General features: G+C 42.4%; 1 protein-coding gene across 2 annotated transcripts in view; it reads right to left on the reverse strand.

Annotated features, from left to right (window-relative positions):
• The window catches only part of atad2b (ATPase family AAA domain containing 2B), a 60,919-nt gene that overhangs the window by 21,560 nt on the left and 13,843 nt on the right, over positions 1–25,516 (reverse strand). For both annotated transcript variants that reach the window (XM_069158582.1, XM_069158581.1), the window contains exons 20-24: positions 21,052–21,187; positions 19,678–19,871; positions 19,426–19,585; positions 16,424–16,546; positions 13,270–13,398 (exon numbers count right to left, since the gene is read on the reverse strand). In XM_069158582.1, the coding sequence (XP_069014683.1) occupies positions 13,270–13,398; positions 16,424–16,546; positions 19,426–19,585; positions 19,678–19,871; positions 21,052–21,187 (742 nt within the window). The remainder of the gene's footprint in view (positions 1–13,269; positions 13,399–16,423; positions 16,547–19,425; positions 19,586–19,677; positions 19,872–21,051; positions 21,188–25,516) is intronic.

The following is a 25,516-nucleotide window of genomic DNA, read 5'->3' on the forward strand; positions in this document are numbered from 1 at the left end:
CTTACAAAAACAATAGAGGATTCTATATCTGGAGGACTGAAGCACCAAAGCATCCAGCGTTATAATTTGGCCGAGGCTTCCTCTGAGGCTCCACTTTACCTCTTGTTGTCTCTTTCCTGTCAGTGCGAATTAAATTCTCGAGCTACATCTGCTCTCCTTCAAAAGTGAAACCCAGCGTTCCCTGGTTATTAAACTCTGTCTGGAATGCACTTAAGAGCAGCCTTGACATTTTTACCGCATTCTCCATTCATTATACAAAAGTGTCCGAGCACTACGAGCATTTTGCATGCACAATAACAGCATATCGTAGGAAAAAGAGCACCAAACCACCAGCAGCAGCAGCACTGGCCATCATGCCTGTAGTTTGTCATAGAGCCTCTCTCGAATGGATACAGGAGGCGGCAGGCAGAGCTAGTTTTAAGGTGCAGGTTTCATTTTCCGTTCCTCCTGATCTGAGGAGACAGCAGGTGGAGGGTAGACTATGGAGCAGGCGGACAGTTCTATTCTTCAGGCATGACTGGCACATGGGAGAGTTGCTCGGTTGTAAGTGGGAGGCCAGAGATGGAAAGAGACAGCAATAACAAAAAGGAAGCAAACCAAGCAGGCATCTTGGATATTTGTGGTGGAGTGGTGGCTTTCTATCAATGACATTTTGTTATGTGTGTGAGCATGTCTTGTCCTCATCCAGTCAGGAAACTCAGCTTTGACCACCACTTTTTATGTTTTAACCTTCAGAATTCACAATTTCATTTAGAAGTGTCACCTCACAGTGTCCAGCGATTAGTCATAGCTCGCCTCTGTTCGATTTCAGTCAAGAAAACATTGCTTTCCTGCCTCAGGTTTTACATTCATGTTTTTTAGAATATATATATACATATATTAGGTCTTTATTAAAAACACCCAAGTAAAGGAAAACATTGGTACTATTTTTTTTATTATTTTTTTTTAAAAGCAGAGTGGCCAATTTTATGCTGACCCCTCATTTCCCTTTTAACCGCCACTGGATTCATACTTTCCACAATCTGTTTTCTCCCCTAATACAACCCAAAACAAACAATTCAGCGAAAGAGGTCTAACTGGGGTCACTATTGTCTATGAAGCATGCTCGTGAGGGAGGAAAAGGTGAGACGAGATGGTAGCAAATGACTTGTCATAGTCAGCCTTTAAATAATGCATGGAAATTGTTCGAGCATGAAGAGCCAACAACAGAGGGGAGATATGCTGATGGGGGCAGGAAGAAAAGAAGAAGGAAGGGAGCCGAGGCGCTTCGTAATAATTAAAAGCGCCTAACCCATACAAGATTTATGTAGTAGCAGAAAGTTTCAAGTTCCCATCACACATACTTGTCAGAACAGTTTGTGAGCACACATAGACAGACAAATACAGCTTTTTGAGAGTGAAGGCCCCCCACGAAAGACTGCTATCAAATCTGTATTGAATAAATAAATCAGTCCAGTGACACCGATAGACAATTCAGCAGCGTACTCCGGTAATAATGCCTTTGGGTAGTATTGTGAATCAGTGTTTGTGATTTCTATATTTAATCATTCCTAGTAATGAATAATCAGATTACCACTCACCGAGTCACACCCGGTGTAGAAAAAAAGGACAATAGGAGGAAGTATTTTTGCAGAATCAGTGGAGAAACAAAACCTGACAGTTTTAATGCTTTTGCTGCCACAGGTGGATACAGATTCACCGTCTTTAGAACAATCGAACCAGCCAAATCCCCAAAGCCTTGTCAGCATTATCCAGATTAATTTCTATATACTTTATAGTAACTTTGAAGCACCGCAGGCTATCAGCATTATGCAGTAGGGTGTTGGGTATTAATTACTTTAATGTTCTCATGATACACAAGCCCATAAAGTGTATCCATTTCACATTAGATCAGTACTGACTCATACTTACTGTACACCCCAAGGCTAGAGAAACTAATCCAGGTAATCAATCCAATCAGCTACTGTTTAAATCCATAATCAGCTCTGTGTCTATACAATGTAAACTGATTCATCTTGAATTGTTTCTCTACCTGGGAGGAAACATTTTGCAGTAAGTGCTGTTATTTTGTCCACTCTTTCATCTGGGGATTATCACACTATGTTGCCCCACCAGGTCAGTGTAACCACTGGGCATATCCAGACTCTGTGCATGTTCCTGCATACATAAAATATTGCAAGCGGGCAAACGGTTACTGTGAGCACGATCACAGTCACAATCCCAGAATCCGACTCAGCTTTTTGTCATCCAGACTCGCTGGAATCGACTGGAATCTTTGTAGCATTAATGAAATATTGATCGACCAGGCTCTCGTCACCTGCAACTGATGGGGAGGAGCTTAGGAGTTAATAGTTGTGACACAATCTTAAAATAAGAAACCCCATAAATATTACAAGATTGTACAGATATACTCTAAATATAATAGCCAGGTTGGTATTTACGAACAACTCATTAATTCTACTTTTCAAACTAAAGCACCATCATAAGTCAGAAATGGAAAAAATAAACTGTCTATTTGTATCCAATGACAGAAGACAGCCTCCTCAACATCTTACTACGATGCAGGTTTATTATTTACATACTGTGCGTCCAGTGTGTGACAAACAAAGGCCTCCCATTTCTCACTATCTTAGTGATGACAGTAATAAAACTATGGTGATATATCAAACATAAACAAGTATGTTCAAGTGACAATAAAGATTATTTCATTATGATATGCAGTTATTGTTTGTCTATGTGGCGCAGACCAGCTGCACTGACATAAAAAGGGAATACCTGTCATAACCTGTTTATATCAGCAGACATACTGTGCATCAGTTCATAGGAAATACTTACTTTAGCAAATAACAGACATGTTTCTACATGTGTACAAAAGTAGTTGAAAGTAGTCACTTTGCATTTGGGGTTCATCAGTATCTAGTGCATGTGTGTGGCTTATTAGCAACATCAAACAGCCGACAACAAGCGGAAATTATCATTAAATAATCAAAAATAAAGGGCTTTAAAGTCTCTTTGTCTCTCCTCTTTTATTGTACGAATTGTAAAGGATCTAAATTGTAACTCTAATTCAACCAAGCTGTTCTAAGCTTAAGCAACAAGAACTTATTCTTGAAAGCTGTATTTTCCCAAATGTATCCCTCCCAGGGGATTGCAGCCATTTCTGAATCATTTAACTGAGCTGTAATTAACATGATACAAAGGCTGTATAGCCACTGCCGTGACTGCTGAACAAATTCCAATTCAATGCTTTCAGATAACTTTAAATTAATTATTTAAATTTTGTCTTTACAAAGGTGTACATAAAAAGAAACAGAAAAATACATTAGGATATGTTAAAAATAGGTCAAGAGAAGCATCCTTTTAAAAATTACAAATAATTGTTCTTATGTGATGCTTTCGCTGTGTTAAGACGACAATACTATTCTACATATAGATTCAAAGCATAGATGGAAGGGAACTAAAGAGTACATCAAGCCCAGCTGAATGTCAAATAGCTTCTCGTCAGCTGAGAGTTCAAATTCAGTCACGTATTAATTTGAATGCACCATCAAAACAACAATTTTCTACCCATGGCTTTCATGATATACGAGTAACCCCAAATTATATCCACATCTATGTAGCTACGAGGGAAACACCATGTAATTTCCCTCCACTGTTTGTGTCCACAAGGATCCTGAGTATATGTAACGACAGTTGAGTCAACTGCACCTGCATCTGCGAATCACGCCGGCACTTAATTTAGTTCTCAGTCTCGGTATCACAGCAGTGATTTCATCAATCGTGCAGGAATCACCACGGAGTATACAGAAAAGCATCTTAAATAAAAATAGTTTTAAATATGTGCAGATGTTGGTTGCAAGTCTGATGTTTTTTTTCCCCAGTCACTCCAAACTGAGAAAAGCTACTGAGCAGCATGAATATATGCAAAAGGCGGAGGGAAAAACAAATAGGAGACAACATGAGAAACAGTGCAGGAGACACAGAGGGAGACAGAAAGGCTGTCATGGTGACACAGGGCCTCAGGGTCTTTAGGTCATCAGAGCAAGACAGCTGTTTGTCACCTCATGTGACACTTTGCACTGACACTTAATGAAATGTCCAGATCAATAAATGATCCCATCCTTGCTTCTTGAAATTAAGAAGATCAGTCACTTCCCTCGATTGCTGTGTCACTACCTTCCTCAATTTCCCTCCTTCACACACCCCGCTGTCTCTTTCTCCTCATATGAAGTCCTACGCGGCCACACCACTATGCTTGGTTTAATGCAACGGTTCGACGTTTTGGGAAATAATTTGTTTTATTGCCAAGAGTCAGACGAGAAGATCAATACCACTCTCCCATCTGCACCTAAATATATAGCTCGAGGCAGGAAAGGGTTTGTTTATGACAGTAGCAGTGGGGATGCACAGTTAGCCTGCCTCTGCCATAAGGAAACAATGTGTTCAAACTTCCTTTATGGGAAGGTAGAAACTATTTTGTTGGAAAGGCCACTCACTTTAGGGAGTCTCCGCTGGTTGCCTGGCAACATCACAGTGACAGTGAGCCTCCATAATGCTACCACCAGCACCAAATATCTCCCAGCTGCAAAAGACTGATTTCATTAAGTCGTAATGCTGCTTAGCCATCTCTTGTTCACACCCATTGCAACTCCATCTGCAAGTCTTGTCATGTAAGACGAGAGTCAGCCGGAACGTAATAATGGAGACTTAATTTCAAAGCCGAAAACCGAAAACACTGACTTTAATAAGGAGATTAAAAAAAGTCCCCATCTGCTTTTTGAAACGCCAACAAATCGATATATTTCAAAGCCAATAAAATATCACATGTAAATACACGGTACGACTGTCAAACCTTGTTACACAGACCGAAAGTTTGACCATGTATTTTACTGCATATCAATACAAGTACAAAAAGGAAACCCAGTCACAAGAAAAAGGATGTGCGGACATCTTTTTCTGTCCTTCTCCTCTCTGCTGCTCAGTAAATGGCCGGTGGAATGACGGTGTCTGTGGTGTCCTCTTCACAGAAGACAGATATGCCCTAATGCACCAGCAGCTCTGAGAACTGTTGAAGATGTCAGCCTATGCGCACACGTACATACAAAGCAAGGGCATAAAAGCCTTCTGGGAAAAAAGGTCCATGTCTATGTCCGTCACCCCCCCCCCCTCCCCCCTCTCCCACCTTGCAAAAACATGCATACACACATGTTGGAAGGGTGTAATCTGCACCGGTTGGCTCATTTTGACTGATGTGTGAGTTATCACGCTCCTCGTGGAGGGGAGAAAATATGGCCATGCACCTGGTAAGAGCCTTCTGACAAGAATGACAATGTTAACAGCTCGCTACTGTGGAAAATGAAATTCTGGGGTGAACAAAGTGGGGATTTTACAACAGGCTCTTGAGATCGGTCTTTATGTACAAGGCGGATAAACACATCTTCACCAAAACTATAATTCATAATTTATCCTTCCAGCCTTTGGGAAGCAGCAGTTTTATTAAATTTGAATGCACGTGCTGTAATAGACTAATAATAACTAGAGCTTCCATATGTTAAAAACTGTATGGTGAAAAAAATGTTTTGTCAAATGTTGGAAATTTGATCTTAAATGCCAAATGCAGTTTGTACTTGTGGTCTGCAAAACCATTTTTATTTAGGCAGCATTCAGTTTCCTTCCATCCTTACCTTGCAAGATTTAGTAGCGGTGAATCTGATGCAGCCTCTGGTTTGACATTTATTTAACAACTAAAACAACCAAATTAAAATAACTAATTATGAAACTCACAGGTCCTATATGGAAGCTTATTTGTTAGATATGTTTCTGCGATGCTTCCACTCTGCTGACTGTCTGACAAAATCAGAAGGCATATCACATTCACTGTGAAGGATGGCCATTGTACTGTGTTAGAACTCTTACACATGCTAAATTGATTAGATTAGATACCAATTAGATACCCTGTGAGTCTGTTAAGGGATTCAGGTTGTCACAGCTGTATGATAATAGGACTCGGCAGAAAGGGATGTCAAATTAAACAGTGTTTACAAAGCGATTACAGAGGGCTGCTCGACATGGACAGCCCTCTGGACCAGGTTCTCTTTTTAAGAGTCATTAACTTTTTATGAACTTTATCAATCTGAGTCCGAGTGATCATCTGCACCTCAGGGATAATACTAAACAAACGTCTGCTTCTTCACATGATCCAGTTGTACTCCATCCTCGAGGAAGTCTTCTAATCACAAATCTAACGTTCTCAGGACATTTTCCGCCACTACATTACTTAATAGTTGAAATAATGGAATCCTGTTTCATGAGGAGCATCAAGGAATTATTCTGAGTTGCATTTGCAGATTACTCCTGTATATGAGACAGACTCCTGTGCTCGCACATGAGAACCGGAAAGGAGGGCAAATAATTCATTTCTGAGCAGAAACTCAAAACTATCATTCCGAGTGAGAAAGAAGCTGATATCAAGTTCACGCTGCGGAAAATCAATTGTGTTGTTGTTGTTGTTGTTGTGACTGTTGATAAATTAAATCTTTAAATTCATACAATTTACATTTACTCTTAATTAAGTAGAATGTGACATTATTTTTCAGGTTGGGAAATTTCTATTACACTGTTCAACAACTCTTTGCAATGTCACTGAAAGAACGCACGTCAAACTATAGAGAATATAAAAAGAGGATTCTGATTCATTTTTACCAGCACTATTAAAATGCTTCATTTATGATAATCTATTGATCATTTTAAGTTAGTGGTTGTATTTTTGGTAACCTTTTTTAACAGGGGAAATTCTATAAAGACTACAACCATGTCATGTAATACTACATGTAACCTGGCCCATTGTAACTCAGTTACTATTTTATGTACTCAATTCAACTTTATTGAGCCTTGATTTAAATATGGGCGCATTAGTAACCAACTTGCCAGAGATAAGAGGGTTGGATACATAATGAGCAGGTCTGACTCGGGCAGTGGAGAGCTGATGAGTTACACAACTGGCCTTCCCTTTTAATGAGTTGTTAGCTGGAAAGGAGTAGCTACGTTGAGATAAAACTTGTTTCCTCTCTGGGTCGAATGGAGATGCGATGGTTAGCTTGGATGAGTGCGTTTCTTGGAGTAGTTTGATGTGATTAAAAACCCTATCGGTGCACATTCCTATTATTATGGTGGTCTAATGTGACTCGTCCCTTAATGGGTCCGCTGAGCGAGCGTGGATAGATGAGTTTGTGTTTGGGAAAGTTTCAACTGCACCACAGACTATTTAGTTTTCAGTGGTGTGCGTATAACCACCAATGAGAACTAAAAACAAAGGACCAATACTACTCAAGTGAAAATTTCTGAAGCACACTAAACACACAAAGACAAAAAAAATGTATATACAAAAAAATCTATTCAAAAATGTAAGAGAATACAGGCGCTCTATGTAATTCAGAGTAATACAAGGTTATGTATTTTAAATTAGAAAACCAGTAGCTGAATCTTCAAAACATCACTGCCCTCAAAGCATAATGAGCACAAGGTGGCCGCATAATAAAAAGGTGGATCTTAATGGGAAAACAGATTCCACTTCACTTTCCATCAAGCCGAGTTTGAATAGTGCATAAAGTCCAAAAGACAATTTGGGTCTCACCAACAAATCCATAAGTCATCCCAGCTAATCAAGCCCTAATGCATCATGTTTGTGCAATTGTTCCAGTCAATTACAACTTATCAGAACCAGGCAGAGAGAGAGAGGGAGGGAGTGCACCCCATTAGGCTGCTTGACGTTTACTAGCTTCTGATGTTTACTGAAATTGACTAATCGACAGCACTATGGTAAAAACAACAAGTGGAGGCCCAGGAGGCCTTTTAGAATTTTCGGTCTGCAGCAGTGCAGACAAAATGCCGAGATGTTGGGTTGCTATTTAGTTGGAGAGAGACAGAGTGAAAAGAAGACGCCCCTATATCACAGAAAGTCCACCTCCAGATCCACTTTAATTGGAATGGCAGGTGAGGCAATCTATTTGTGCAACTCCAAACCTGGCTGTTACCTGCAGAGGCCTCTGAATGATGGGGAGATAGATATTCAGAGAAACAAAACAAAACATCAAAACAAAGAGTGTGTCATTTGAGGTTTTGCCCCATTTGATAAAGCAGTCTGTCAGCAGAAATGTCACCGTTTGTGCGAAAGCTGTTGAGTTTCACAAAGATTTGACATCAGAAGAAGGAAAAAACAAAAAAGCGGCGTCAAATAAGAAATTACAAAAACACTGTGCAACATGGACACCTCGGCAGTGGCAGTATTTTACATGCTCACCGTCGGCCTAATCTGTCTGTGTAACACTAAGCCCAGCTTCTGAAAAGGCAATAACCCTTTATCATAATTGAGCACTGTCAGCATTATAACACTTTCTGTCCAGCACTGAAAAGCTTCCTGCCCTCACTCATTCTCTCTCTCCCTTCCCATCACCTTTCTAACATCCTTAGGCAGCACAGCTCGTAGTCATTGGGCATGCACAGAGGCACCGAGCAGCGACGCTCAATCATTCCACTGCAACTCTCCAGGCTCATTTCTTTCAGCCAGAAACATAAGCTGTTTACAATAATATATATGGTTATCTGCATTGCATAGCAATAAAAAACAGACATTAAAACCCCGTGAAGAGGATCATCACCCAACCTTATAAATTGTGCACACTTAGCACGCAGCATGGTGATACAGTATGCTGCGAGTGAAAAGATCCACATACACAGAGCGACTCTTCAGAGACACTCGCACTGATGTCAGCTCATCTGCACACCCCCCCCCCCCTCCCCAAAACAATAAATGGAAACAAGAAGGCATCACGGATGATTTTACATTCATTTCACGCTTGGTGCCACAATGATCCAACAGGCATCTGTGCCCACAAAATGGCAGCTTATGCTCAGGGCTTTGCATGGATTTTATTATTGAGCGCCACAGGGTGTCAGAGTTTGCAACTCAAGGTTGCTTTTGAACGGTATCCGAGCAGCAGCTTGTGGAGAATGGATGTCCAGTTCTAATGACTAATAGTAGCAGCAACACCATCTCAACTTCAGCCAAGATGCTTTGTTTTCTGTTGTTGGCCACTATGTTCAAACTTTGGTCCTGAAGAAGCCGAGAAAATATTGCATCCACAGAACATGATGATTCATCATCTCCACTGACATTACTGAACATAAACTATCCAATTTGAATACAGGAATCTATTCAAGCAAATACCAAGCAGTGGTGTGCACAAGTTTTAGACATTTTATCTTATCTTGCAATATCATCAGGGAGTCAAGGGATGGATCCCAAATTCAGTCTGCATCAAGACATCAACGACAAACATACTGCCACACCCATAAAGAACCATCTTCAGCACCAAGAACAAGGAGTCTCACAGCAGATGGGATGGCACCCACAGAGCCTTGATCTCTGCTTCATCAAGTCCGTCTGGGAGGATTACATCAGAAGCAACTGAGACAGCCTAAATCCACAGAACTGTGGCGAGCTCTCCAAGAAGCTTTGAACAACCTGTCTGCCAAGTGCCTTGACAAACGGTGCTTGAGTGTACCTTGGTGGTGTGTTATAAAGGCTGAGTATGTTTTTTTTTTTCTGCATTTGTTTGCCTTCATGTTAATTGGCCAATCTTGTGTACACATGCCATTTATGTAAGTAAATTTTCACGGAAATGTTTTATTTGAAACTTTACAAATGCAACAATGCCAACGACTGGCTTGTAGCTGCTGCAGGTTAAACAAAGAGAAATAATATAGGCGTCTGCTAGCATGCAAAACACATGCGCTTCAAGGGAAAATGTCTTCATTTGTAGGTGCAGAAGGTCCCACAACCATGTAAACAGAAGAGGCACAAATGAGAAAATCAAGTCAATACAATTGTCACCTTTGCGTTTCCTGAATGAAAAAAATTGCCTTCCTATTAACCTATTTCCTTTGACACTTTCCTGTGACATCACAGCACATCCCAAGCTGTGTGCCTGTTGTCCTTTTGTCCTGAGCAAAAAAAAAAAATCCAGGCCACTCTTTTATGCAGTAACTACTTCAGCTGGAGGTAAATGGGGTGTTTATTATGACTTTAAATATCCCATCAAGGTCTTATGATGGATTGACACCAAGGATGAGGACAGGTCTGTCTGTGTGCGTGTGTGAGGGGGGTGTGTGTGTGGGGGGGGGGGGGGGGGGGGCTGTTGCCTTGGCCATGCTACTGAGTGATGTTGAGGACACATTATGTTGAGGACACATTATGCACCATTATTCTTTTGTTCCACAAACAGTTCAACAGTTGAATAAGGACAATCCTCCAATGGAAAAACACTGGTGAACCACACCAGAAAAAAAAAAAAAAAACACTGAGGAAGGTTTTGTTTTTTTAAGTGGAAAAACAGCATACCACTTAAGTCTGAGTATGAAAAGAGAATAATCAAAAATGTATCTCTGGTTAAACAACAGATCAACATATTGTAGATTTTGCCTCCTGAGAGTTAACAGAAAAAAAGGCTCAGCTGATTTAGCTTGAAAAACGTCATCAGTGAATGAGAAAACGGAGAGGACTTAATTATGAATGAAAGGAAGACACTCTCTATGAACTAGGTCCATGTGGTGATGCACTACGGATGAACCCGGGCTTTGTGGCCCAGGTAATGGGCTTTGGGTCTTCTTTTGCTCTGGCGAGGGAGTGGCAGGAGAGGGGGGAGGGGAAAGAAGGAAGGAGACACGATGACAGAGCTATCCGTGCAGGTTAATGGAAACCACATAACCCCTCCTTTTCTTGTGCATTAACAGCAGCATGGTTTCCCCATATTACTAAACGCTGAGCTACCCAGCAGGGGCAACAGCTGCCCCGGCCATCCACATCCAAACAACTGGGCTTACCCACTGCTTTTAACACCGGATTCAGAAACACCCCGAGCCCTCAAAAAGCCTTGCACATAACTTTCTCCATGGTTCCAAAGAGTGCATCTCATCCCCGTCACCACTCCGTTATATCTGAATGTCACAAGCAATTCTCAGCTCCAGGCAAACGGGGAAGAGGGATGGAAGGAGCAGGAAGAGAGGTGGCCCAGATAAAAGCCCCATAGAGCAGCAGATACCAAAACAGCTCCAGATAGGCTCCCCCCCCTGCAGGTAATGATCGAGGATAACTTTAACCTTCAACTGTCCTGACCTTCCGCACAAGTAATGGGAAAAGCCAACAACCCCAGAATAACCTGGCTGCAGTGGGTGCAATTTCAGTTTACTTGCTCAGTATTAGTACGGGGATCTGCATCTCCTCCGCCACATGAACTGTGCCTGTGTTGTGCCTGGGTTGTGTCATATCTCACGACATAACTGACTCTGATCAATTAGCCTAATGGCTGCCTTGCTGAGGTGCTCCAGGTGAGAACAGGCAGCCAATGTCACAAATTAATCACCCAAGTTAGCCTAATTAATTAAGCCTCTGGTGGAGGCTGATAACAGCTCTCCCAAGAGCTTCTAAATTGGTGGTCCGCATCTGTGACATTTGGCTTTGTAGATAAAGACTGCAGCTAAAAGTAGGATACACTGTTGACTGTCACCCTTAAAGAAAAAGACAAGAGGTGTGTGTGTGGATTAATTAATAACACCCTTTTCTTACTTTGTTTTCATTTGTCTCACTGTCACAGATATGCCATTAAAGAGTATGGATTATTTATCAATTAAAAACTGTTAGTTGCAGCCCTAATTGATATAACCTGATAATATACACCAAAGTATGAGTTTATCAAGTACATCTGTATAATATCATGTGACACAATGAAAAAAAAAAAAGGCAGTGAATCACTGATGTGGAATCAGCCATATAGCAGTTTAGGTTGTAATTAATGACTCATGTACAATTGTAATATATAATCTTGGTTTTTTTTTTTTTGACTTGAGGGCTGGAGATATAGAAGATATTACATATTTCAATAATACATTAAGTGCTGCAGATGTAGCTCCAGCACTTAATGTATTATTGAAATATGTAAAAAAAAAAATGTATATCTCCAGCCATCAAGTTAAAAAAAAAAAAAAAAAAAAAAAAAAATCTTGGAAACTGGTATGGGTGTGATGTTGAAGCTTTGTTAATTTACACTCAACTTTGGGGGATTAAAAATGTATTTTGTCGACATATTTCTTGCATACTATAGAACAGTTTTTTAGAGGCTGACCAGGACAAGGTACTGTGGCCTGACATGGAGTCCAACGCAGTTCTTCTAGTGGGCCCTCCTCTCTGAAGAGAGCACCATCTCCTCTGGAGAAGAAATGGTTTTCCTGCACAGCAGGGTTCCATTGGAAACACTCTCATGAGAGACAAGCACCACCTAGTGGCGGACTGTTGTACTACTTGGACACAGAAATTTGCCTGCAACAAAAAGGCCATTTTAATTTAAGGCCGACAGCTTCTATCACAAAATTTGTTTCTGTAACATCTTTTCCATAAAGTCAAATAAAGTGGTTTTATGAAGAGAAAGATTCAACTGTCAGTTGGATTGATAATGAAAAGAGTTTTGATAGTTTTCTCTTCTTTTTTTTTTTCAGTCTGAGGATATTTCTCTATATTACACCTTTTTATGTCTTGGATTCTGTACATTTCCTGACTGTTGGGAACGTCTCTGCTAACTCATCTCACCCTCCATATTTTGTCCAGGTGAAAGCTAGAGGGCATTTCTTTTATGAGATTACATGCAAAATCTGCTTACCTCTGATTTGTTCAGGTAACAGCCTCATTAGTCGGCCCCCTGCCCATTCCCGGCCCTCCCTTCACCCTTAGGCACTTGCCGTTTGCCACAGGTGGGCATGTAATTGCTCTGTGGCGGCGTGGTCATGTTCTGAGTAGTTAGGAGAGAGCAGCCTTGCTAATGAGGCTGCTCACTGTGTTGCTTCTCCACCGCTGAGAAATGTATCTGTGTGCATGTGTGTGTGAGCAGGCAGGTGTGTGGTGTGTGGCATCACATACATCTGGTGTACTGCTGTAATATAACACAGCTGCTTGCTGGTGTGCCAGAAACATAAAAAAAACAAGGTGAGTGAGAAAGAGTCAAAGTTTTGAGTTTGAGTTGTTCTGCATTTGTTTGAGAGGTGTGTATCTCATGCAAGGTGTGTGTGTGTGTGTGTGTGTGTGTGTGTGTGTGTGTGTGTGTGTGTGTGTGTGGTATGAAAGATGGAGGTATGTATGATCGCTGTAGATTTCGTCAGCCACCCTGTTCAAGTGGTGTTGCACTGAGTCTGTGCGGCCTGAAAGACAATTTGAATACTCACTAGTGGTGCACTGTCTGTCAGTGGCCTCGCCCTGAATGCTGCTCCTTGCCTGCTCCTCTCCTGCACTGTGGTGCTTCCTGGTTGCCACGGTACCCGGGGCTGCCGTCAGCTGAGCTGGTGTCTGGAAATCTGCGGTGGCCACAGAGGATCAGTTATTGACAACAGACAATACTCTCTGTGCTGTGTGTAACTGTGAAAACACCTCTGAAACACTGCTGGCAGTGTAGAGTGTCAGTGGGGATGTGGATGTGGTGTGTAAAACACATAACGACAAGGAAACACACTGAAAAAGATGTGATCTGACAGACAAAGATGACCAAAGGCTTGTGATATGCCTTGCGAGGTACAGCTGCATGTCACTCAGCCCCGATATTAATATAAAAACTACAAAGATCACATTTGCAATGGTTACATGTTTCGCTCGCAGCTTGAGTGTGACAGGAATGAAAAGCCGAACTGGAGCGTGGAGACATGCAAACCCCTGAAAAATGAGACATTTCAACTCTGACATCAAGTGATATTTAAGTTTTCAGCCAAATTTATCACAGCTCCTTTCATCTCGTCACGGGGGAGAAAAATCCCCCCAGATGAGTCCTGCTGCAACCGGACATCATGCAGCGCTGGGCTAATTGATAGCTTTATAGCAGGACCTTGACTGGAAGATGAAATATTTACGCTGCTGTATTCTTCCTCTCAGGTACTTGACTTCTGCTCCTGCAATATTCATTTAGCATCCTGTGCTTTTAGTTGGAAAAAGAGGAAATCAAAAGCAACAGGGCAACATGTGAAAATTGCTTTCTTTGATCGGTTTCCTGTTTGACATGGAAAACTCAGGCTTCATAGGTTTGAGTCAGATGTCAACAGGCCCTCGGTGTATACAGTAGGTCATGTTCTAAAAGAGAAAGGTCTTCTCGTGCAAACCCTCAATATACTGCTGTTGTTCAACATTTCTAAGGCTGTGCCCGACCTGACCAGAGTTTTGTCAAGGGAATCTGATTTGTCTGTTCAATATAAAGATTCACTTATCCGTTGTAGGATTGGGCTGATGGATGATGCCATTATCAATGGCTGGCAGCTATCACGATGTGAGCCCGACATCTTGATTACGGTTCAGTACAGACGGGTTCAGCTGCGCTCGGCAGACTCACACGGGACGTGGCAACCACCATCCCATTATCATCACATGCCGGTTTGGGAGACATTGCCAAACACTAATTCGTTCCTTTTTTTTTTTGCTTTTTGTCATACAGATTATGTAAATCAGAAAATTGGCAGCGCACTCTTCTTTGTCTTCGGAACGCAGAGGGTCTAACGTCTGGTCCTTTTTGGGCAGCGTACAACAGAGGTGTTGCTTGGCCATCGGCTTCCCCCCTTCCTCTGGCTTAGGAAGGGCTCGACCCGTCGCCCTCCGTCGCTCTCTCGTGGACTTCCATACAGGTGGTGCACGACTCTGCCGCCACCTGGGCCTCTTGTTGCCCCTGTTTACACCAGCAGACCCCCCCATGGTGGAGGCGTCAACCGGACGGCACCAGATATTGCCTTTGCGAGACTGGTGTAACAGTCAAAAGCGTGCACTAATCTGGGTCTCGCTCCCGATCGGACAAGCCTGTGTCCCCAACCACCTCCACCGAAGCAAAGCACTCCAAGCGGCCGCCTCCGACAGCAGACCAACATGATAACGGGTGCGCACGGAGGCCAGTGCGGCGTCAACATCCAGCAACACCCGGTCCATGCCTGAAACACTGAACTTTAAACTCAGCGGCGCAGCAGCTTCGCCCTGGTCGGCTCTGTGCGTTGCTCATCCCCAACTCCTCTCCCTCCTCCAGAGGGAGGCGGGGTTCAATGCCGATGTTCAAAGTTGTGTGTAAAATAACCCTCACCCTTAAATAACAGTAAAAGGGGGGGGGGGGGGGAAAGACTCATCTTGAAGAATCTCAATCGATCGAGGGGTCTCCGACATTTTATTTGACTCATCGGCTTTGTGGCGGTAGCCATAATCATTTCTAAAAATATATCCAAAAAGCACACAGAATGGGTGAGAACAGGAACGGAGGCTTGAGTGTCAGCAGCATCACCTTGAATGGTAAAGACAGAATATTTATTGGGGCATGAATGAGGCTGATGATAAAATTGTGCTTTTGATGTATGAAAACAGTTTTGTTTCCAGAAGCTCGTTAAATAAATAAAACAAATCTTAAGTGTATTGAGAGATAAATAGTGTAGTGGGTATGATGTACTATAAATCCTGTTGAATATCCAAATGGCATCTCATCTGCTTGCACATGCTCTCAGACATGTTGTTTTTTTGGACAAAAAAAAAAATGTATAAATAATCTTTAGTGGCTACTTGCATGGGTAACAGAGAGCACTGTAACATGGGCATGTAAAGAGATGTGCTAATTAGCCTTTCCCATGTGTGCAAGCAAAGCAACAGGATTATTTGCATATAATTATACACCTTTAATATTTGACAAGTTCCATAAAAAACCAATACTTATCTTAAGTGTATCAGTTCACTACACTGCATGTGTGCTTCTGTGTGCATAAGCCTAATTTAGATTTAACCTCCGTCCACCCGGCTTTGCTTGGGGCTGTTTGGTGAGCGTACGAACACGGAGCATCAGGCAGACAGCTAGCACAGAAGGTACCGTCTGAAACAATGGAGCCTCAGGCATCACTCCTTTCTGTGCCACATACTCTGCACTGACAGTATCAAACACTACAGGGCTACCCTACAGAGGTCCCCCCCCCCCCCTAAAAGCGAGTTTATATTCTCTGAAACAATTTATCAAAGACTTTCCACAAAAATGAGACAGTGAGAGCGGGCAGGCTGGGAACTACACAGCCAACGTGGACTGGCTCGGGTCCATTATTCATCCGAGTGAGTATTCTCCCAAAATATCTACGTATTTAGATAAACAAATTAGACTTTTCAGTGGTGGTAGAGGTCTGCTGAATATAATGAAGACCATCCCTTTATAGGAATTAGCCGTGCAGATAAAATAACAGCTATTTATCAAGTATGACTTATATGTTTATCAACTTGCAAAATGAGCTTTTTAATAAGCAGCTAAGTGCTGATTTAGGATGTTTGGAAATGCAAATGTTTTCCTTGTTTTCATCTTGCTCTACTTTGTTAAAATGGAGTTCTTACCCCTCTTTCTGCGCGCCTCCTTGATGTCTTCGCACATGCGGTCGAACTCGGGGTCCAGCTCGGCGGCAAATATAGCATGGGCTGTGTCCTTTAAGCTGCATGCTCGGTGCCTGATCACCTTGTCTGAGGAGGGAGGAGACAGTGAAACATGAACGCTAAAGTCACGAGACACAAAACGTGCGTGCACGTATATTCCAAGGGCATTGCCCTGTGTGTAACACGGACATCTACCAGCATCTCTGCCACGGCATTTTAAAATATGTGTTACTTTTCTTCCAAGCCATCAACACCATCCACACCCCATCATGCATGTAAGGCAAAGACTCAATAGCGAGCCGTCCACTGCGTCTGTGAGAAAGGGGACTGTAGCATTTTCCCACAGTATTAATAAAAGGAAAGAGCTGGCTTTGGTGAGAAATGTTGGCAGGCAGAACACAGACATGCATGAAAGAGCACCACTTCACACATTTAAGACAATAGGTGGGCGCACACATGCGCACACAGGCAGGTATACAATACATGCCGTCTTTGAAAAATACACACTCGTTATGTTTCATACTCCTTCCACCTCTTTCCCTTCAGATGTACCACGACATCATTAAATTCCCCCCCCCCCCCCCCCGCCCTCCCACTCCCGCATCCGTAGAGGGAAAATAAAGATGCAGGGTAAAAGCAGAGCCACTGTAAACAGGCCGCCTCTCATTACGGCAGGCAGCGGCAGAACAGTTCAGGCATAGAGTGGCGGAGGGGTCACAATCTGCCAGCTTTCTTTGTCTAATTGGAAGATGGCTACTTAATTGCAATGGAGGCAATTTGGGTGTGTGCCCGCGCTGCTCTACAGATAGAGGATGTCTGTGTGTGTACATGCACGTGCTCTGTAAGGGCAAAAATGCCCGTCAGTGGAAGAGGTGTGAAAGGCCAGGCGGGAATGCCGAGAGCTCATCAGCAGCCTTATGGGGCCCTGCCTAACCGCCGCATCTAAAGCAGACAAGAGCACACTGACATACAGCGCTGTTGCTTACGCCTTCTTTCATAGTTAAAGGGTTGTTATCGCCATTTCCCTCAAGCAAGTATTTTTGACACTGATCCGCATTGTGGATCACAGAGATATCACCCTTTTTAACATAAAGTAATTATTTAGCAAGGTGGCGAGGTAAAAGACAAGGGAGGCGACATGACTGCACATGGAAGGACTTAGCGATAAAGTTGGCGTGAAGGACAAGGAGAAACAGACCACTGAGGGATAATGAGGTTATTTCCCAGCACTTTGAGAACTTCCCCAGCAGCGTAATTGTACAGGGTGCGGGCCATATTCCCAGAGCCATTCGCTGGACTAGTAGGCAAGAGGCTTCGTTAGGTCTTCTTTATTAAACTGCTTAATTGCTTTTTTTTCCCCTTTGGTGTATCATTTGTAGACCCTGCATTCCAACAAATGACCCAGGCACTGGCCAGCAAAGACAGAGATATGATTTATTCATTTGGGCAGAGAATTGCTTCCCATTAGTATCAGGCAGCTCGATTCCTGCAGGGGGAACCGAAGCAGCTAAACACACAAGGCATAAATTAAAATCATCGTATTCATTGAATGTTCTGAAGCAGGCCTACTGTATACATCATGTTGAGGAATCTAGTAGCACTTTTTTTCTTTCCAGCAAGCTCTTGCAGACTTTATTCCTTTTTCTCATGTTAATTGCTAAATGGACACACACTGTATACATAGCTCTTCACATTAGAAGTTTCGACGAGGTGCGGAGATGGGAACGAAGATTGGGTAAAGAACGGTTCCAGTTGCAAGAGACGCAATTAAATTTTTATGCATACACAGCCTTCCACAGCTACAGAGTGTGAATTACACTGTGGAAATGCTATTTTCAGAGGGGGCTGTATGCACCGCACTTCATTTGAATTTCCAAGTTGCAGAAAACCATCTTAAAGTTTTGTAATTTTACTGCCTTGAAGCCATCTTCATAAGTCACTTAGTGCGAAATCGAATTAGTTTTAAGTTGCAATGGGGTGGTCTAATGGAACACAACGATAACTACAGAAACACACTGTCACATCTACTTAGACAGTAAAATGCTGACTTATTTATTAAGGGCCATAACATTAGAAAAAAAAAAAAATCTGAATTCTATCTTTTTTTTTTTTTTTAATAGATATTCAGTGCAGTTGCAGGGATAATATTAGGAGTGAGTTGTGGGTTAAATCAATTCTACAGCTTTTGGGAAAATGTACTATTTTGCTTTCCTACCGAGGGTATAAGGGAAGCTCAATAACGACATAAGATGTGTGCTGATTAGGAGCCAGCGCTGTGCTACTTCGCCTGGCTTAGTACAAAAAGGCTATTTGTTTTTACATTGGTGTTATGATTGTGCCGATATAAATGCAGGTCTGTACCCGACTCACAAATTTGTCGGTCAAATCAGATTTGGCTGTTCGATACAAAGATTCATTATCTGGTAATCAGAGAATCCGCAGAGCGCTCTCCTTTGCCGAGGATCTATCGCGCAGCAGAGGTGATGCCAACCTTTGCTCTCCCTGTGACTTCCGTGAGGGTCTCCCAACATATTTCTGTCCACTGATGCCTGACCCTCTCATCCCCCCCCCGTGTCAGCCCCCACAAACCTCCCCTGTTGGAGGCTGCAGCCGGCAGGAACTGAGGCTCTCAAAAACACCCCCTAGTCTGGGCCTCACAACCAACCACCCAACCCTGTGTCCCCTACCACCTCCATCTAAGCTACACTCGTGGTGGCCTGCTAAGAGGGCTGATGTACATTTGGGTGGGTGCGGAGGCCGATTTTGGGGTCCCTGTCCAGTGACAGTCCTGACTCACAACTTGGAGCCTTAATGTGATTCTGTATTTCAGGGGGCAACTCTAATGGTGGCACGTGTCTGTTGGAGGGTGAGGATGTGAAATGTGTACAAATGCATTTGGTGTCATACATTACATGCATGTGTGTGTGTGTGTATTCATGAGCATGTCCACGTATTTTGATGCTCACCTCCAGGATCCTTGTCGGGATTGTATTCTAAAGCATTACTGCAGATGAGGTCAATGTCCATCAGGAAGTCCTTGACAGTCAAATACTTGTGGGTGTCAATCTTTGTCATGACAGTGGATAGATCCATCGGCTGCCTTATCACCTCCAGGTAGTCGGACACCTGACACACAGACACAAATTAATTTTAATACAGGCCAGAAACCAGCTTTGTCAAAGAGATACTTAATCTATCCTTAATCTATTCCTCTTCACCTCCTCAATGTCAACCGGCTTGCTGAAGATGTTAAAACGTTTGTCAGTGGCCAGGCGCTTGGTCACATCCCTGAGAAAGAGCCGGAGCTCCCGTAATGTGTTCTCCTCCTGTTCAGCCAGGCGATGCTGTTCCTCTGCCGACAGGACTCTCGGGCCTGGAGCCTCTGCCAACGGCAGCACCTCTCGACGCCTCTCTGTTGGGAGAGATGTGAGAAAAGTGAGATGCAAAAACAGAGGACTATACCAACTATATTAAGTTTTCACCCAGATTCCATCCAACTTGAAAGAGAGAAGCCAGACAGCCCCATCTCAAGCATGATTCTTGACCCTTTTTTTTTTTAACCTAAAAAAAAAAGGTCAAGAATCATTTTTTTAACCTATAAAAAAAAAAAAAAAACTTACCCCGGGAAAGAAAAATATGCTCTAAGATTATTTCGGCTGGAGAATTTTTTTTTTTTTTTTTGCAGTTATGCTCCTTCACAAACACAGATTTTGAAATACACCAAGGAATAGCCTCTGGCCAGTGGCAGGGTGATGAAGCAAGGCAAGCAGATATCCGCTCCTTCTCTCCAAGGGTTCCAGTGCTTGCCCAAGGCATCTGCCGACATCGTTAAGAAGACTGTACAGCACCTAAGGCCGCTTCACTCCCTAGCAGCAATCCAAGCCCTGATTCTAATTACGCTTAATCGCGGCTGGGCCCTGTCACAGCAATTTCCCTTCATGCTTTTCGACTGGCCTCTCTGCTGGAAGTCGGACTGCTGTCTTTGTAAGGCAGGAACCCCTGAAGAGCACAGAGTGAGTGAAGCCGAGAAACCCTGCCTTGCATCAATGAGAAATCGGCAGCTGAACACAGTACCATTTCCATTTATAAGTCTGGGTGGACAGTTCTCTCGCACTGAACTGGAATGCAGGGCTGCGGAAGCTCTGAACATTGGGTAATGGCAGGGGGTAGCTGGAGAGGTGGATATGGATGTGATTGAGGCGGGGTCTGATTTTTATGCAGGTGAGTGATAGAGATGTCCAGGAATCACAGGTTTCACAGAGGGGCGATCTGACACTAGTGTGCACCACGTGTATGTTTCAACTGCTCAATCTGGGGTGAAATGAAATCAATTCTGAACACGGCAATTACTAAATTCTGGTCTGCAAATATAAATTGGGTGCACACAGAGCAGGATCTCTCAAACATACCAATCAAATAACCTCTGCTCCTCTAACTTACACTGCATCCAAAAAGGATTGTGGGAACGGTTGAAAACAGCGCTCAGAAGAAACAAGTACACGTGGACAACACTGCCCTCTAGGACAGACAGCAGAGATGAGTCATGGCTGTCTCCTCCAGCAAGTGGATGTATAAGCAGATAGAGCACATACCCATATTCCTGAGGTGTGGTGGAGGTCTGGTGGCTTGAACCAGCAGCAGGTTAGAGAAGAAGTTTTTCTTCTCCTCTTCTCCTGGAGGGCACAGCGTTACTACCTCCCCGTAGGTCCTCTGGAATATATTTCTCACCTGTGTTTGAAGAAAGGAATGAGTGTGTTGGTAAATAAAACCATTCACTAACATATTTCTAAGCCTTGCAATCAGACCCCTCTTCTAATGTAAGGCTCTTCTTTTCGATGGCTGAATATTACAAAATGTCCAGTGGATGTGTAGCTCTGTCTTTTGTGACTAAGATTCTTTCATTTATTAGTTTTAGCTCCATGTAAAATCAACCCAGGGAGTTTGCTCAACTCATCTTTTTAAGACAAAAAAAACCTCTAGTAAGAATATCGCATGTTTCCAAGTTCTGAAGAAAAACTAGAGACTTTGAGTTGAATTAACTTAAAATTATAAAACACTTAAGTATTTATGTCCCTTTGATGAATAAAGCAAAGATGATGCCACTAGATTCCTGTAACATGTTTTACTGTGCAGTTATATGAATTTATCTGCAAATTTACAGTCAAAACAATAACTGAGTGGGAAAACATAAATCCACAGCAAGAATAAGAAGGCTGAGCATCTACCCAGAAATCATATCATATATTGCTCGGACTGCAAACATACTAAAGCTATCCATTGTTTAGCTTGTATCTAACTTACTTTGAACCTTGCTGTTACAGTAGAGTTTTCTTTTTAAACCATTTTCTTCATCTTTATATTTATCTGATTAATGACAATACAGTATGGGCATACAGATATTCAGTATAAGTCTTGCGGTAGCAAACCTCATTTCTAGTATGCATCTATATGGGCGGTTGCAGTGGGATTCACAGATCCCAGCACAGCTCTGTGTTAGAGCTTAAGGCAGCTCCCGACAGGAATCCCCGTTGCTGACTAAGCACCAACTTTCCTCTTCATACCCCCCAACCCCCACCCTCCCCACCCCATCTGTCATTCACATCGATCCTCTCCCTTCGCCGTGGCATGTTTGTTCTCTCTGCACTGCCTTTTGTTCCCTTTCTTAGCCTCTCTATGGATTGTGCGCTCTCTCCTCAGAAGAGAGTAAAAAAAAAAAAAAGGAGGCACCGAGTTAAAAACAAGGAAGACAGTAGGGGAGCTCAAGTCAGTCAAAATCTATGTAGCACACAGCAGGTAATGATTATCAGTATTTTCATCATCATAAAGGCTGCAGGGGTGTTGACACAAGGGGAGGATGGCAGAAATGTGTGTGTCGACGAATTGTTAAAAAGAGGGATACAGAGGAGAGAATTGAATGGATGACAGGCTGGAGCAACTGTAAAACAAAACTGCAGACATGTTCTCCAAATGAGCAGTTTTGAACGATGCACCGTTCCCATATCGCTGCATTACTTTTCTGTAGAAGAAAAATCTCTGAAAGCGAGTATAAAATTTGATGGCTTGAACGAGTAGTTCTTAAATTAAACGATTAAATTCACATATTTTGTGAAACCTCCATAACAACACAATGCTTCGCCTCCGTATCTTCTCCAAACTACTACTACTACTGCAGATTACCTCACACAACCCCAATAAAAACAAACTAGCCCTTTAAATCATGTTGGACACATCATAAAACCTATCACTGCTCCTTATCACTGACATCACTGTTATTTATTACACTCGTTGTTTTTGATGCAGTAATAATCATGTCCTCAGAGTAAAGCAGCAGTGGGAACATTCACATTCCACCCGCTGTGGAAGCAGTTACTACTGTGATACCTCGAACACATCCCAAAAACTGTTACAGCGCTCTTTCTAACTGCAGGTATATTGCTCTTACAATCACACGTTCAAGCAATTTCCCCTGGTCTTCCATCGAGCAGGAAGTCAATCTAAGCAGAGTGAATGGCTGTTAAGGGAGGGAGGGAGGGAAGCTGTGTAGTTGGACTCGAGCCTGTAGTGTCAGTTTTGGCTAGAGAGGGATGCTGCCTGTTCCCTGCTGAGGTTTGGAGCTGAGACAGCAGCTGTCACTGTGTTCGCCGTGCCAGAGGGTGAAACAACCCTCTCAGAGATAGCCAAATCACTTAAAGCACCATATACTGCAGCATGTCCATTAGGGGTGTGCCATATAACATCATCTATGACAGTATTGTTGGTTTCTAATTGGATTTTTTTTTTTTTTAATAATTCATGTCGCAGTCAAATGTATGTTGTGTGTGTAACGGACACACAGCAACAACAAACATTGGCTCACTCACAGTATTTTGGAAGTGGTTTGTTTCCAAAAGATCACATGCACAACAAACGATGGTAATGTGTTTATTTTGAGTGAATTATGACGGCAAATTCTTATATTCAGGCTGACAAATAACAATAACATTGTCTTTTGTTAAAATTGTATCTTCTTTAAATTAATAATAAAATATTCTTCAGTATTTTGTCATATTAACACGACTATCATAATCGCAGAAATAGCTTGAAATATCATGCTAGGGTCATGGTCAGGGTCAAAGTGCCCATACCCCAAAATTATGATGATAAAATTCTAACAAATAATATATCCAATTATAAGATGAGCAAACTGCAAAACAGCTAAATATGAATCCACATGAAGCAATATTCAATTCAATTCCCTCCCATCAGTGAGACCAACAATCAATATGTTCCCATTGTAGACTTCCAAAGAGAGCCTGCATCCTACAGAAAAATCGCTAGCAGCAGTGGTGGTGAGAAGTCTGAATGCGCCCCTTAGTTCTTCAGAGTTTAAACATTTCTTGAGCATACAACAGTTTCATCTCAGTATCGTATGAAAACTAGCAGAAACCTCAAACTGGCTTGAGATAATCTAACTATCACTGTATATAGTTATGGCACTGGATCTACTACAGCTGAAAGCATGGCTTCTATTTAAATATACGGTTGGTGAAATGCATTTAGTCGCACAAGACTTAAACATAAAAGGAAAACTGAAGCTTGTCTACAGCCGGTGATATTAGACATGAAACTAGTTTTTCACCTATTTCAAAGAAATCTATCTATTAAAGCGTGGCATGATTTCATTTGCAACAAGTGGAAATGTCAGCAGTAAAAGTAGGCATGATATTAAGAGTAGTAAATACAGCAGTGAGAGTTTAGCAAAAAGATTTATCTTTCTGTCAACCGTTTATTATCACACACAACTATCTCAGAAATGTTCATTGCCAGTGAGGGAGAAGTGGCATGATGATTTGCTTTTTAATATAGCTTTAAAACTAGTAAAATAAACATGGCATCTTCGATGTAATTCTAAAAAACTGATGAACAAGTACAAGTATGCAACCTGACTAAAAAGTAGCAGCACAAGATACATAAATGGAGAGGAATGCACAGGAGAAAACCCACGTCGCCTCAGGACAGTGTTGATGGCCTCATGCCGCTCTTTGTTGACTTGAGCTTTGTTCCATCATGTGCTTTCCCCATTTACCTGCCTAAATGTTAAATAAGTGCTCAGCAATCAAAGAAAATGTAATCTGAAGAAAGCAGCAATTGCCAATCCAACAATTTCTGCCAGTCACCTAGCATGTAATGAACAGCACTCTCAGATGTGACACAGAGGCTGATGGTCTGTGCGGTGCGAATTCTTCCATTTTCATTCTTATTGCCTTAGCAAGGACACCATGCTGGGTTTAGAGAAATAAAAGGCCTGAATGTGATGCTTAGAATTAAGGGGTGCTTTCAAACACATAAAAAGGATTCAAAGAAAACAAAGAATAATGTGAAACAAAGATGAAAATGCAAGTTGAAAATGACAAATACAAAAGAAAGAAAGAAAGTGCAAACTAGAGCTTCGAGAGGATATTAAAGAGTTTAGGCCTCAGTGGGTACAACAGCCCAGGTGCCGGAGTCCTAATGAGTCAACTACAGAGAAAGAATCATCCCAAGAGCTTCTCTTTCGCTCTCTCTTGCATTGGAGCATGGCCAGGGTGAAGGCCTTGCCAAAACAGCAGCTCCCCCACACGCAGAGACAGAAACATATAAAAAAAAAAAAAAAACTGCAGTCTGCACAGGAGTATTGATATGGAGTGTGTGGCCTGGGGTGAAGGCATGGGGCTGCCAACCCCTGGACCTAATTAAAGCCCTTCTGTTGCCTGACTAGAGAGGGCCGTCCTCTTCATTTTTCTGTCTTTTTTTCCCCCTCCGATCTTCTCTATTTCCACTTCTTCTAACCCAATCCCTCCCTTACTGGCTAACCCACAGCAGGAGGTCGGAGTCTGTTTTGGCTTTCAGAAAGAGAATGAGAAATCCAAGAGGAAGGATGAAGGAGCAGGGACAGGCATACCCAGGGAGAAAAGTGGGCAGACGGATAAATGACAAGAAAACAGTGATGGGGCCAAAGAAGATAAAAACTCAGCAGGAGCAGATGACCTTGACTTTGACCCCCTGGCTGCACTAGAGCTCTCGTTTTGAGAATGAAAA

Source organism: Embiotoca jacksoni, unplaced genomic scaffold, assembly GCF_022577435.1.
Source record: "Embiotoca jacksoni isolate LCO1_2020_lvr unplaced genomic scaffold, fEmbJac1.0.p SCAF_23, whole genome shotgun sequence".
Classification (NCBI taxonomy): domain Eukaryota; kingdom Metazoa; phylum Chordata; class Actinopteri; family Embiotocidae; genus Embiotoca; species Embiotoca jacksoni.